The 15,599-nt window shown below is 41.8% G+C and overlaps 1 protein-coding gene across 2 annotated transcripts; it reads right to left on the minus strand.

Annotated features, from left to right (window-relative positions):
- Positions 1-3,007: 3,007 nt before the first annotated feature.
- sltm (SAFB-like, transcription modulator) lies at positions 3,008-14,205 on the minus strand. 2 transcript variants are annotated; one of them, XM_085401692.1, is made up of 20 exons: positions 14,047-14,205; positions 12,584-12,671; positions 12,111-12,166; positions 11,970-11,997; positions 10,059-10,653; positions 9,404-9,447; positions 9,201-9,313; positions 8,945-9,094; positions 8,741-8,838; positions 8,527-8,657; positions 8,308-8,408; positions 8,159-8,215; positions 7,911-8,065; positions 7,634-7,814; positions 7,065-7,189; positions 5,116-5,283; positions 4,673-4,984; positions 4,428-4,575; positions 4,139-4,293; positions 3,008-4,048 (listed from the first exon to the last, which is right to left on the minus strand). In XM_085401692.1, exons 1-20 carry the CDS (start codon positions 14,179-14,181, stop codon positions 3,937-3,939), a joined length of 2,952 nt encoding a protein of 983 aa, XP_085257818.1. In that variant the 5' UTR covers positions 14,182-14,205; the 3' UTR covers positions 3,008-3,936. The 2 variants fall into 2 exon arrangements, with proteins under 2 accessions (XP_085257818.1, XP_085257809.1); XM_085401683.1 differs by having other exon boundaries at positions 8,497-8,657.
- Between the last annotated feature and the right edge of the window lie 1,394 nt (positions 14,206-15,599).

The raw sequence follows: 15,599 nt of genomic DNA on the forward strand, positions 1-15,599 counted from the left end.
GAAACACGTTGGTCCAAAATCTGTAGATATTGTTCAGCATTAATGGGACCTTTGCAGATTAACAAATTGCTCGTGTTGCTCATGGGCCTCCGTATAATCACAGGTGCTGCTTTTTAAACAATCTGAACAGCCCCTGTCCTTTTTACTCTGGAGGACGTGGTGCCAGTGGTTTCCAGAAAGACCATTCAAACCCACGCACAGTTGTCTGCTTCGGCTCAGTCCACTATAAAATAGACCGTGGTGTTTATGGATCTTGCTGTACATGAGGTTTTTAACTTTGTGGATGCAGCATCACTGCTTGCAGAACTGTTTCAGACTCCACGCAGTGATTCCCACCATGATTATCCCTGTTTTTAAGGCAGTGCAGCCCCAGAGCCTAATGATCCTCACAGTCATTCAGTTCAGGTTTTTCCAGCCTTGTCATTTGTATTGAGAGATTTTGTCCAGATTCTCTGACTCTTGTATTGATGATGAAAATGATGAAATCACTAAATTCTGTGCAGTTATCAATAAGAGCATTTAGATGCCTATGTCCATTTTATTTATTTTTTCTTATTTGTTTGTTTGTTTTGGGGTTTTTTTTATTGTGTTGCTGGCTTCAAATTCAAAATGAGCATTAAAAAGTTGCTTAGTTATAACATATGGCGCTTTTGTAGTATTTATAATTAAATGTATGGTTTAAATTAATTTAAAGTCTTCTTGTGGTTTAATTTATATTTTTCACAGCATCCAGATGTTTTTGGAAATCGGGCCATAGCACCTTCAATAGAACTTGCTGCAATTTGATATATTCGTAGTTAGCGGTACATCTACACCAGACTCAAGTATACCAATACAAAGGCTGGAGTTATCAGCTCGGCGCTGATATTCAATTCCACTGGTATCCAATTCCATCAGCAAAAAAATGGTGTAGGTTAACCCCTAACTATTTTTTTTCCCATCAAATCCATCATTTCATTACACAATGTTCTCAAAGAAAGGCAACAGGTCAAAAGTACATACAAATGTGAAAATGCTTCATCAGGCTTGAGTGTTTTCATTAATGTAGCAGAGGGAAATGTTCATTGTTGTTGTGTGACAGATAGATCCAGAGTGCTGAGCAATCTAAGGGAGATCTTTTCTTTATTGCAATATCAAAACTCCCAGATTTTACCCTGTGATGCATGTACAGTGTGGGCTGAAAAATAAAGAGGAGTAAAAGTTCATCATCGATTACCCCAAGAAATTTTTTTTCCACTGTCCGGCCTGTTTTGTTTATATTTCGCATAAAAGAAGCAAACAAAAAGGAAAGCGTTTGTGAATATGGGAGGTTACTCATTTGTGTTGATTTCAATGTTCATGTATTTACATAAATGACCAAATAATGTATGTAGCCTTTCACATTACAGTCACATATTGTATATGGTGATATATATATAAATATATATATATAACAAAATGCCTTATAGACGAGGGACATTCAACCTGATTAGAAGTTACCAGGAAAATAAAAAACTAAGATAAGTTGTTGGTTTGTTGTCATTGCTTTGAAGTCTTAATGTCTTTTGAGAAAAGTGGAAGTTGCACCATTTCATAGCCTGTATGTGTGAAAACTGGAACTGTGAGTTGGATCATTCCACGTAAAATTAATCCATTCTGGAAAAAAGTTCCAACCTGACCACCTGAGAATCAGTTAATACAGTTTCGTATGTATTGAAGCCGTGCAAAACTTCACCTTCACACTATAAAAAATATTTTGTAAGATTGACTTGGTTACTTTTTTTTCCAGGTGGGAGGAACTGGTTATATCTGTTTGCCTTACATATGAACAAGATGTATGAAGCATAAAAGTCCAAGGACACTGTACCAGTTGGTTAGACACTGCAGTGGAATATACACTCACCAACCACATCATTAGGTACACCTGTTCAACTGTTTTCTTTTTGAAAACACCTAATTAGCCAATCGTATGGCAGCAACTCATTAGAATTAATCATTGAGACATGGTCAAAATGACCTGCTGCAGTTCTACACACAACCATCGAAAATGCCCTTTTGTGTCAGAGGTAAGACAAGAAAAGGCCAGACTGCTCTGAGCTGACAGGAAGGCAAAGGAAATAACCACTAATTAAAACCAAGTTGCAGAAGGGCACCTCTGAACAGATGACCCCTCAAACCTTCTATCCGGTCTTCCTTCTCTCATCCCAACCGGTCGCAGCAGATGGCCCCGCCCCTCCCTGAGCCTGCTTCTGTCAGAGGTTTCTTCCTGTTAAATGGGAGTTTTTCCTTCCCACTGTTGCCAAAGTGCTTGCTCATAGGGGGTCATATGATTGTTGGGTTTCTTCTCTGTATGTATTACTGTAGGGTCTACCTTACAATATAAAGCACCTTGAGGCAACTGTTGTTGTGAAATAAAATTGAACTGAAATTGAATAAATGACTAAACTAAGTTTAGTTTACTGAGTAAGTCTAAGGTTCTTATGAAAGTTCTCTAAAACATATTTTTGTAAGCAATATATGGATTTTAGTAAAGTGTTTTATGTGTTGCTTTATAAACCAGTCAACTCTCAAGATATCCACCACTTCATAATCACTGTTCTTAAAAAAAGTATGGGGGGGGGGGGGGAAACATTTACACACACACACAGAAACTTGTATTTCATTTTAAACTTCCAACTGGCAAAGCACGTACACGCACTAGCTGAGAGATCTTCACTCCCACCGCATCAACAGTTTCACGCTGAGGCCCACAAGCAAACTGATCCTGGCATGACCGAAGACTCAGCACAAAGACATTTGGCTTCTCACTCCCCCCACCCCCCCTCCTGGTAGTTGAATCAGCTTCAACCAGTTACAACAGATGTGTAATTTAAATTTAAATCCAACTACATGCATGGCAGTCCGAGGTGTGCAGTATTGGTCCAGCTCTGAAAGAATTACGAAGCTTAACGAGCTTTTAAACAAAATTTAAAAAAAAAAAAAAAAAAAAAAAAAAAAAAAAGCACTGAAATGACCGAACAAGACGAGACAGAGGCAAGATGTTGGTTTAGTCACAGTTGACACGAAGCTTACAGTCTACATACAGTATGATGTCCCCTTCAAAGGGCAGGTTTTACCCATCTTGTGCACTTTTTCAAATTCAAACTTTCTACACTGATACTTCCTGCTAGCATGAGAGAGTTCAATGATGGACACAGGATGTCTCTACAATACAAGTTTCACAAAAAGGGAAAAAAAAAAAAAAAAGCTGAAAAGCAAATGTTCAAATTTCACTGAAATAACAATGAGCAAACAACAACCATGTGTGCCCTTAAAAGCCTCGCTTACCTCCACTGAATGCCCTGCAGTTTGACCTGAAAGTCAAATTTGAGTTTAGACACACAGACCTGTCTGTGATTCAATTTGTGGCCTATGAGAGGTATTTAGCTACAATGCGGGCTCTTTTACAGTTTTATAATCATTTCTTTTACAAAAACAGGACATCCACAGCAAAAATGACTTTTCAAAAAAGATATTTCTTTTCGTCATCTGTGAAACTTCCAAATGAGTCAATTATCCCTTCATGTCGGGTTCTATAATACGCTAAAGACATATTACACAGGAAAATTGAGTGTGACGCTAGGCTACTGAAAATGTACAGAGAACACTCAATAAGAGAAGTCTTAACATCACTTGAAAACTTGTTACAAAGACTGTGCTGTACAATAAGGTTTCTAAATATTATTAAAACATGTGCACAGGGTTGTGTAATGGTAACAGCAAAACTGTCAGGAAAAAAACCCTACACTGGAGGTACACTTGTCTATACAAAATAAAATAGTGTCATCAACCTTTTGTGCACAAACGTGCCGCCAAAAGAAAAAAGAAAAAGAAAAAACAAAACGATATTCTAAAAATAAAGTTCAGAAAAGTCTTCAGATCTTCAGGAGCTTTCATGTTGCAGATTTGTGGCTGTGGTTAGAACTGCCGCGGCGTTCCTTTGAAGGTTTTGAATCCGCCCACAGTGCCGCCACTGGGGATGGAGTTGTTGGTGATCTGTACAATTCGGCTCATTCCAGACGAAGAGTGACTGCAGAAAGACAAAAAGGTCATGTCTGAGAAGGATGGAAGGGCGGCACGCTACTCTGCTTTCTCAACACGTCTCCATTATGCAGCATACCTGGAAGGCGGCATCATGGCGCTCCGAGAGTCCCCCATCCTGCGATTATCGGTAAAGCCTCCACCCTGGGAGCTTGAGCCACCGTGCCACTCCTTCCTCATTCCCTGCTCCCTGCCGTGACGTTCCACTACGACCTGGCGACCCGAGCTGAAAGGCTGCAGAGGCAAAGGAAATGCTGAATGTGTTTGGGTCTCTCACACAGAGGAAAGCCAACTCAAAATGTAAAGGTTTTCCATCGTACAGGAGGATCAGGGAAAGACATCACTCCTTTTTCAGAAGATAAACTCACCTGATCACTCATCACCATGGGTCTTCTTTCATCTCGATCATTAAAGCTCCTTTCACGGTTGATGGAGTGGCCTCCTCTGAGAGCAGGACCTGGACCGACACCTGGGCCATCCCTGCCCGATCGCTCTGCACGCATGCGCATAGGCCCGCTGCTCAGCCCAGCAAGAGATTTCAAAGAGAGATTAGCTTTCCAAAACCATCAAGCAACTAATAATGCTTAATCTTCAAACAGGAGTTTTCCTTTACCGCATATCTCCCTTATTGGAGTTTATCCCGCCGTCATTCTTCCATCCATGCCCTCCATCCCTCGGTGCGCGATTGTGCGACATGCCCGGCATTGCGCCTCTTGCTCCCATAGGGCGATCGTGCATGGGAGCGGGGCGTCTGTCGTCTCTGTCCCGGCGGTCGGTGTCCCGAAGTTCAGCGCGTGGAGGTGGTGGCGGCTCAGCTCTGCGGACCGTTTCAAAGTTTTTGTGGTAGCGATCAAAGCCGGAGCCTTCTCTGTGAGGAGCAGGCCGACTCTTCTTCACCTCAGGCTCGCCGTCAAACCGGTTTCGTCTTGGAACACAAAGAGGACCAAAATGTAATTCACCGAAAGTGCAATAAAAGCTTTCTTTGGAGTCCATAAATGATTCCAACGAATGGCATCAACATTGTGACTAGTAAACTAATGTAGTTTAAACGTGTACCTGTCATACGTGTTGGGTGGTTGGCTGGCGGTCTCGGGGAAGCGGCCTCTCTCTCGGGGAGTGAAGTTTGTAAAGCGGTTCTGCTGCCTGTTGTAGTTTGAGCCTTGATTCAAACGGGCGTCAGGCTGTATCTTCTTGTTGCCGTTCCAATAGGAGTCGTCTCGTCGACTGAAACATCGAATACAGACACTGAGTCACGAGTGCGGGACGCCACTTGTCACTCTGCAATATAGATAACACTAGCTACCACTATAAACACAACATTACGTCACAGACTTTACATATTATGTAAATGACACTCGATAACAGCGCTCCCTCTCCTAATGAAAACCAAAAACTCTCAGATTATGGTTGTGCTGCGCACACACAGACCCAATGATGATCTTTTCTGTACCGAAGTCAAACTGAACAAAATGTTACTTTTGAGAAAACAGAAGAAAAAGCTGTTAAGCTCTTCGTCAGCTGCTCAGTTTCCATTTTAAAATAAATGTAACTCATGGGTAATGATTATCCACACTCGTCTTCACATTAAAACAGCTGAGACAAAACTACATGTACCTAGAGCTGGGGATAGAACGATAACGATATGTATCGCGATATAACTTTTACTCGATAGAGAAATTAAGCTATCGCGATAGACCTCGCCGCTCTTGTCCTCTTAAAAAAAAAAAAAAAAAAAAAAAAAAGGTTGGCCGATCCAAATTAAGTAGCGCAGAGCCGAACCAATCACAGCCGCAGCTTCACGTCGCGTGACTTGTTACATACAGCACAAGTGCCAAGCCGCACGTGTGTTTGTTTGGGAAGCAGCCAGCGGGTAATGGAGGAAATGAGTGCGCCGACTAGAAAAATCAACCGAGCGTGACCGAAGAGAAAACAGATGATGGTTCCAATGCCGGAGAGATTGTCGAACGGAAGAGCCATAGAAGTTCCGTAGTGTGAAGGTATTTCGGCTATTTCAAGTCTGACAAAAAACAGAGTAGCGTGCACTGTAAATTGTGCCGAAAGCAAGTCTGGAAATACAATAAACTGGTGCATGCGTCACACTGTGCGCCACGTTATTGTTTCGGTGAAATGAATTTCTACAATACTGTTACTGTTAATTCTACTCTCTGCAGTGTTTAAATGCTTACATATACACACAGTTACTGTCCCTCCACACATACGACTCTGTTCTGCTTCTATGCCCCAGCTTTGTTTACTTTTTCCCACCGAGGCTTCTAGACTTCTGATTGGCCAACATTTCTGCACGGTTAGGAATCTAGCGCCACCTGCTGCTTTGGCATGTTCATAGCAGCGTTTTCCTTCATTTCTGCCTTTATGTGTGGACGGGATTATTTTTTAAAACGAAAACGGAAAATCTCCATTTTCAAAAATACCCGTGTACGTGTGGACGTAGCCTCAGTCTCTGACTGGAAGCGCTAATTCGTCATTCGGCTTTTGTCAGACTAAAGTAACTGTTAAAACTGTTTGAAAAGCTCAGCTATACAACAAGGAGAGATTGAGAATTTCCTTTTAGTTCTCAGTTTATTTGATATTGACAAAAGTTAGTCAGTTTTGTCTGTTCTTCTGTAAAACAAACTAAGATTTATTTTTAGAATTAATATTTTGTTTCTAAGTGGAATTGACAATTTAGTCTGTTTTGTTTGTTCTATTTTGAAACTTAAACGCTTTAGCGGCTGTCTTTTGTGTAGTTTGCAATATTTGCCTTTATTTATCTGAAAAAGTCTCATGTTCCTTAAGTACATCTACCCTGTTGAACTTATTATGAGAAATAAATATTTAAAAACAAGCTGCTGATTATTTCACATTTTACTTGTGAGCAACGGCACATTTAAATCTTACAAATATAGTTATTTGGCTTATATCGTGATATATATCGTTATCGCCTGAAATGAAAAAAAACATATCGTGATATGAAAAAATCTCATATCGCCCAGCTCTACATGTACCCGTGTTCCACTTCACGGCCTCTCTTCAGGTTGTTTCTCTTTTCTTGCTCAAAGCGAAGCTGCTCCTGCTGCCTCCGCAGTTCCTCGCGCTCACGAGCCATGCGCTCCGCTTCCTTCCTCCTTTCCTGAAAAAAATAAATACAAATTTAAACAATTAAAAATATGGCTGCGGTTACAACATTACGTTAGATTTGATTTAGATTTAAAGACGTGATAAAGCCGCTCCCATCTTCCTCAGCTCACTCTTGCCTCAACAGGTTAGCCCCCTCTATCCCTTAAGTGCTAATGAAAAAGAAGCTAATTATGCTGTTGCTGGGCAGTTTTTTTGTTGAAGCAGCAGCAAACTTTCTCACAGCTATTGGAGTTTCCCATGCATTTGCCACCACATCTCATCTATTACAAGCTTCATATTACCAAAATGTTGACAGCAGCTTTCGAGTGCCAGCTGCTAATATCAGTCAGTGCATGCAAGGGTTAGTAGACGGCCACATCTGTGACCACCATTTCTAGCCACGCTAAATGACAGCTATAACATAAAAAGTTAGTCTGATACACGTTTCACGCTGTACCTGCTCTATACGAATTCTCTCCCTCTCAAGCCTCTCCCTTTCCAAGCGCTCCCGTTCCAGTTTTTGCCTCTCCATCTCCAGTCTCTGGCGCTCCCGGAGAAGGTTCTCCCGCTCTTCACGCTCCCGCAACAGGCGGATACGCTCACGCTCCCGACGTTCATGTTCTGCAATTTCACGGCGCCTGAAGACAAACAAGACATCCCTCGCCTTGAAACTCAAACATACAGCAGCCTCAGCATTTTATAAATCTACCAAGTGTAATAACTTGTGTGCGTACTTGCGCAACTCCACGGCTCTGCGGACACGCTCCATACGAGCCATCCTTTCACGCATCCTCTGCTCCTTCTGCTCCTTGATTTTCTCAAAAGGTAAGATGTCCCGCTCCTCCCCCTTTTTCATAAAAGGTCGCATTTTATCTTTCATCATCTCCAGCTAGTAGGGAAACAGAAATTCAAGCTTGAAAAAAAATAAGAACTAAAGCACATTAATCACAAACAAACAAAAAGTATAGAGAGAACTTCATACCTCCTCGGGAGGAATCAAACTTCTTGGCCGTCTTTGAAAGTTCATGTTAACAAAAGGCTGAAAAAGTATCAAACAGAGCACATTTGTATTCATCTGAAGACAAATACACATTTAAAATGTGGTTACAATTAAGCAGAAATAATTCTTACTTTGTCAAAATACTTTCCCCTTCTGAAAGGTCTCATTTTGCCAAAACTAGACTCTCCCTTGTTGTGATCTACCACCATCATCTTGCTTGGGCTCTTTGCCCCTGTTAAAAAAACAAAAAGCAAATTATGACCACAAAGCAGCTACGTTACACTCTCCAAATCAGAGATGAGAAGAGGGCTAAAACCTACGGCCATGCTTTCTGTCATCCTTCTTTGCACCTTCGTGTCCTGAACCAGATGAAACGGAGCTGGATTTTCCGCTTCTGGCATCTTGCTTCTTGGATACGTCTTTGTCCTTTTCAGAGAGTTTATCAACTTTCTTGTCTTCTTTTTTGTAGGACGCCTGTGGCCTAAATGAGAAAAGGACAGAAAGTTAAATAGGCTTTCATACAATTACCATTAGCACTTTTTTCCGCTTCCTCCTGTCACTTACTTGTTAGTCGCCTTCATCCCGGTGGAATTGCGCTTTTCATTTGCCTTCTCCTCTGCTTCTTTCTTTGAGGGCTCCTTTTTGAATGGATCATTTTTGGCCTAAAGAAAAAAAACAAAAAAAACAAGATTAATAAAAAACAAAAAGAGTGATACAGGACCAACGTTTTATTCTATGAAGAAATGAGACATAATGCATTCAACCAACCCTTTCAACATATATCTGCTGTCCATGAAGCTCTGTGCAGTCCAGGTGGGAGATGCAGCGTGCCACCTCTGTGCTGGACGACATCGTCACCAAGCCGTAACATTTCGAACCAGGACTGCGAGCGTTCGTAACCACCTTGGCACTTAAAACCTGTTGGAAATTTTTGTTTTCTCTATAAAATTCCAAGAATATTTTTTATGCTCAAAATAAGTAACGACAACTAAGTAACCACACACACAAAAAAGACGTTATCTACCTTGCCATATTTGCCAAAAAGGTTTTTCAGATCAGCTGCTTTGGTGTTTGAAGAAAGGCCGCTCACCCAAATGTTACGAGACGAGCTGGCAGTGTTGTTGCCGCTCACAGCTCCTAATAAACATGTTTTCCAAACAGCAGTAGTATCAGAAAAACCAAAACACCACTGAATTTTTTTTTTCCCCTCTCTAAAAACATCCTTACCCTTTTCATCTTTTGCAGCTTTTCCATCTCTGTCTCTTGAAGAGCTAAAAAGCAAAAGGTTGAAACAACAAACAGGAAATGAATGACTGTAAATAACACCATGACGTAAGCTGACAGGCACACGGCTAGTAGAATAAAATAACTCGTGGTTCTGTTGAGGGGGAGAAAAAAAAAATCCTTTAGGCAAGACGTGGATCTGAACCAATGTCTCAAAGGCTTCATTGATTTTTCCAGTGGTGAGATGGGGTCAAGTTGTCAGCCAATTTATTCTCTGGACAAATGAAATCTTCGGAGGTTTGTTCAACTTCAGCGAATCATTTGGCCACAAAGGGGAAAAAACCGTCATCACAGAGACTAATGCTCTTTTACACTGCCTTGTGTAGAAACTGGAAAAGGCTTAAAAATTGCTGGAAAGGCCAAAGTAACAAAATAAGAGTCGTTCTCTCAGCTTGTGGGTAACTTCACATTTTAACCGACTTCAGAGAAATAAATCAATGCCGTAAATGGCAGGATTAGGTACATCAGTGAACATCTCCCTCATGGCAAAAAATTTTTTAAAAAATAAAAAAATATTTCTTGAGGCTACCCACAATGTTGCGTTCTTAGTGAGCTGGACTTGGTAGTAGTATCAAAGAACTGACATAGAAAGACAAACCTCTTTGCTTGACCTGATGCCCCAGTAGTGCAGGGGCCTTTCTTCCCAGAATCCTTCTCTTTATCACCCGTTTCAGCTTTCTTCGTGGCGTCTCGGCCGTCTTTCTTCATGGGCTCGCCACGGGATCCATCGTCCTTCTTACCATCTTTGTGGCCCTCCGACTCTTTCGCTTTCATGTCATCGTCTGGGCTCATCTCAGCAGAGGCCTCTGGCTCATCATTGCCCTTCTCTGCCTCTGGATCTGGAAGTTTCACATGTTTACCTGTTTCCAGGAGGTCGTCACCATCAACATCCAGAGTGATGGCATCTTCGTTTGGGATTGAGACGGATAGGTGATCCTCCTCGGCTTCTTTAGAGGAATTCATGGCTTCAGCATCCATCTCAGCCACTTCAGGCTCGACCTCTGGATCCTCATCCGCGTCTGGTTCAGCATCGGGATCGGCCTCGGGCTCAGCGTCCACCTCTGGCTCAGGCTCTGAATCAGCCTCAGCCGCCACAGCGTCTGTCTCGGGTTCAGCCTCAGAGTGAGCGAGGCTGTCCTCACAGGGTGGAGGCTTAGAATTTTCACGAATACCATCATCTGTATCAGTTACATCTGAGGGATTTAACAAGGATAAACATGGCAAAAACACAACTTTTAACATTTGACATGTCGCATGTTACTTGACCTATAAAGTAGAATAGAAAGCACATTTAGTGTTAATGGTCATCGAGGGCGTAGACACCACAGGAAGACACAAAACACACAATCTCCTTGGACATGTGGGAATATTTCCGTGCTTCTCATTTCTTGACACATGAAGTACTTCAGTATGAATTCAATTCCCGATACGTCCTACGACAAGTCATGGTCGCTCTTCAGAAAGTTCACATGTGGAGGAATGGCATCAGTTCATCTTTTGGGTTTTCTCCATTTAGGCAAAATACATTCCCGGTGGGTCAGTTCTTGAAAAGTCGTCTGAGTTTTAGGATATCTTCTTTATCATCCAGCATTTCTTGTATAATAAATGTCTTATCTTAGCAGGTTTTATATGGGGGGGGATGTAAAAGTTAAAAAGTTATCATCAAATCCAACCCGCTGTAACGTGTCCATTCAGTCACACCCATGCAGTTAGAAAGAGTCCATCCCTTTGTGTACGACAGTCTATCCTTGCTGAACATGTTGTGGCATCTTCACTGCACACATCATGGGTGGGCTGCAGCCACCTGGGTACAAATGTATGAGGTTTCTTGCTGTTTCTTGACAAATGGCTTCTGTACGTGTACAACATGCTCACATGAATGTCGCAGTCCTTGAGTCAACCCATGTACCGACTTCATTCGCAGAGCGTTTCACCTGCCAAGACCTAACACGAGGTGCCCATTTCCTGTGGCGAATGGAGTGAACCATTCAGATCTACCCAACACACATTTTACAGGTCCTGTCCAATCATGCTGTCAATCACAGTGACAACAAGAAAGTGCAGTGATCCTCAAATCTTACAAGCTAGTGCTGCCTCCAATTTTCATTCATTCAGTGAATATATTCAATCTTCATTTCCTTAGGCGATGTAGGGAGACGAATGCCACTAAAAACAGAAATTCACTGAAGCAAACAACTGATTTCTTTTAAATATTTTGAGCAATCCAAGAAAACCGGGTACCCAGGCATCCTGTATCCAACGATTGACATGCGATGCAAAACAACAACAAAAAAAACCTTGACTCGATCTTGAGAAATGTCTCAATTAATCATGTATTTGTTCCTCCTTTTATGTGTTGCAACCTAGATAGATGCAGTAGCTACCGGAAGCATGAAATACCACATGATATATGCATTGTACCTGGAGTTAGCTGTTGAAAAAAAGAAAAAGAGGGGGTGGGGAGGGATCCAAATGTTAGCATTGGGGATTGGTGTGCTATCATACATACCCTTTTCTGACTCATACTCTTCAGCCTCCTAGAAAACAAAAACACTCAGGTGAGTTGAGAAGGCTGTCAGTGTCAAGTACAACAACAAAAAGGGTTTGTGTCAATGTCTCAAACATCAACAGATGTGTTTATCACAGTCACCTTGGAAAAACTGTCATCTTCCACGGTGTTGTCCAAATCCGAATCCACTTTCTTTCCTAAAAGATTAAATTAAAACTCAACATGAAAACATTTAGAAAACATGAACTTGTTGAGGCCCCAGTCACACCGGTCGGTGACCATCTGGCAACCTCCAGGCATAAGTACAAATGTTAGCTGTTGAAAATGAAAAAAAGGGGCTGGGGAGGGATCCAAATGTTGTTTGAATGTGGCTACTGGCAGTCACTGTGAATTGACTGGTAAAGCCCCACTGAAGTAGGCCAAGAGGCTGGTCAGTCAATCTGCTAGAGACCAAAACAATCGCAGGGAGGTATTTGGTGCAGCACCGTCTTTGTGAATGTGACTGGGTAACAGCCAGCACCCACTCAACAAATGCACTTTCCTCTGACAGAGGATGCCAGGGTCTCGCTGACCACACCTGGGGCAACCTGACTCTTATAAGAAAGAAAGATTACCTTTAGCTTTTCCGCCTTTGCGAGTTGGTGTTTCAGCTGAGAGCTGGAGCTGAATGTTTTCTGGGTCGCCACCTTCATCCTCAATAGCCTTAAAGAACAATCAAGTTAGGATTACTAATTAATCAGTATGCAAATTAAATAATTAAACAGCTCCCTGATAACGACTGTGTTTAGACTGTTCCTTCCCATTCCATGCAAGGCCACCTGGGTTGGCTGGAAAACTGTTTACTTAGCCTGGTGGGGCGAAGGACACTGTCTCAACTGAACTCTGGACACACACACACACACATACACTGATATACACACACTCATCCCCCCTCCCTTTCCAAACGCCTTCGATGCTTGTGCCCTACCGGGGGAGATGGCAGTCGACTGGACCAGCGCAGACATGCTGCAGGACCGGATGCGCTGTCTACACCGGCTTTCTCTTACCCTTTACCCGCCCCTGTTGTCGTGTGTTTCTATGGTGTATTGATAGTCATGTGCTTTTTGTGCTGAGGTGTTTTTTCTGTTATCTAACTGTTCTCCCACTAGGAGCTCAGTCTGACCTCAGTCCTCCTCTTACCTCATGTTATGTATTTTCGTTGTTTTTTTCCTATCAGCCTACCTTCTGGCATGTCTCCCCAATATGATGTTTGTGTAAAGTTGGTCAGAAGGTTCCTTTGTAAGTGCGCATGCGCCATTAGCGTGCTGCCTGCTGTAACCCTAATTTCCTTCGGGATTAATAAAGTATTCTGATTCTGATTCTGAGACCGACTTTTAAATGTGAACATCAGACAGTATTGACGTTTAGCTAAAAATCTATTAAACAGGCTCCTCCGTCTGTTTAAAGCAACCACATGTTCGACTATATTAACTAAAACAAAACAAAAACAAACAAAAAACACTTTTATCCGTACCCTGGATGTGTCAGTAGTACTCATCGTGAAAACTCAATCGAAAACAAGCAAAACCAAAAACACAGAGCAGCCACTGCGCTCTTATTTAGATCCGGACTTACAATGAGCGCATGCGTATTTTAACAATAAAATCCACGCTTCCAGCACCTGGGATCAATCACGCGCAATCTGCTGCATCTGTTTGCGCTGAGATTAAGTGGTCCTCAAATGCGGCATCGAACCAGAGAGCCCTCGTCCGTCTGATGTTTCGAGGCGAAGGGGGAATAAACAGGCCTTTTGTTTGGGCACCCCCGCTAATTTAAGGCGAGCGCTAACATTTTTACATACTTCAACACAACCTCCCTTGGCTCCTGGTCCGAGCTACAAACACGAAATATTTCCCGACAGATATCTAGCTTTAATGCCTCCAAAACTCGGTCACTCTAGCAATTAAACTACGAGTGTTGTTCGCTAGAATCAATGGGAAATCTGTGACTACACGGGCTAGCATTAGCGTTAGCATCTGTGCACCGTGCAGCCAGGCTCGGTCATCGTTTCTGCACACATCAGCTCCGTCTGACTCACCTGTCTAAGTCGCGCGACAAGAACACTCTTCACACCAAAGGTGTCCAAATTTCTTCGCTTGAGCTCAGATTTAAGATCAACAACTCTTAATTCCGATATCTTCTTGCACTCGGTTGAAATGGCACCCGACGCCATTTTACCTCAAGATTACAGAATGGTTGCGCGCGCAGACACTTTCCCCCTGCGTCTTCTTCGTTGGTTTTCAGTAGTTATTGATTAAATGCTTCACCGTCATCTATTGTTAAGGCAAATACTTAATATTTTGGATAGTGATGTGCGATACCACTGATTTCCTTTCCGATCCGATACCAAGTAAAATTCAGGGTGGTATCTGCGATACTAATCCGATACCGATACTCTGTACAAAAACTTAATGTTTCATTGCATTTCATAATACAATATATAATTTTATTATGTAATTGTAATAATAACATAACCATATTGCTTCATAATGATTAGAGGACACCAGACAACTTGTTTTTATTGCTTAATAATGCAGAATAATCATATAGAAATAAAAAAAAAAACTGAAGTTGTGCGCTATTTGAGCATGTTGCCTGCCTGCAGCACTAAAGGACTCTGCGAGAGACGTCTGTGTCCCTGTCCTCCTCTTCAGTTCGCCTCAACATAAGCTCATCATATTCTGTGATGTGATTTACTCCGAGGTGTTTGACGAGGTCAGTGGTGTTGCCACAACACCTCACTGTCTTGCCACATATATCACAAACCGCGTCTGGGCTGTTTGTGGAGGTAAAACGCGTCCACATATGACTCTGTTTGCGCTCAGCCATTGTTGTGAGTGTGCAGGCCAGGGGCTGCGACACATTTATACAGCCGTATTTCGCATATGACTATGAAAGGCGTAAGAGGAAGTAGTTCCTTCCAAATTAGACGATCCGAATGGTATAGTTTCTTTTCACTGCGTTCATTTTAATGGAAAAACTACAAATTTACCCCAGAGTACTAAAATATCGATATTATAATATGAGAATCGATTCTAGAACATAAATTGCTGGTATCGGAAGAATCGATATTTCAGTCTCGATCCGCACACCACTAATACTTGAGGGCGCATGGGAGTTTGCCCAACCAGTCTACATGTGTTTTGTGGACTTGGAGAAGGCATTTTTTTTATTTCTATATGATTATTCTGCATTATTAAGCAATAAAAACAAGTTGTCTGATGTCCTCTAATCATTATGAAGCAATATGGTTATGTTATTATTACAATTATATAATAAAATTATATATTGTATTATGAAATGCAATGAAACATTAAGTTTTTGTACAGAGTATCGGTATCGGATTAGTATCGCCGATACCACCCTGAATTTTACTTGGTATCGGATCGGAAAGGAAATCAGTGGTATCGCACATCACTATCAAGTATCCTTGAGAGGATAAAGAGCTGGTCTTTCTATACTCGGTCACTGACTCTGTCATAAGATAAGAACTTTATTTATCCCGAGGGAAAGTATTTTGTCATACACATGCTCAATGCAGCAAGAGAGACAGAGGAATAAGATATATAATATATACAATAAGAATAATAG

The sequence above is a fragment of the Rhamphochromis longiceps genome, linkage group LG1 (genome assembly GCF_057381845.1).
Source record: "Rhamphochromis longiceps isolate RC_006_pf linkage group LG1, R_longiceps_female_GT1.1, whole genome shotgun sequence".
In the NCBI taxonomy this organism is placed as follows: domain Eukaryota; kingdom Metazoa; phylum Chordata; class Actinopteri; order Cichliformes; family Cichlidae; genus Rhamphochromis; species Rhamphochromis longiceps.

Coding starts and splice junctions, on each gene's coding strand:
- sltm (XM_085401683.1), bottom strand. CDS start 14,181: ATGGCGTCGGGTGCCATTTCAACCGAGTGCAAGAAGATATCGGAATTA. Junction 7,815..7,910: donor AGAGCCGTGGAGTTGCGCAA/GTACGCACACAA, acceptor GTTTGTCTTCAG/GCGCCGTGAAATTGCAGAAC. Junction 4,294..4,427: donor CCATGGTGATGAGTGATCAG/GTGAGTTTATCT, acceptor TTGCCTCTGCAG/CCTTTCAGCTCGGGTCGCCA.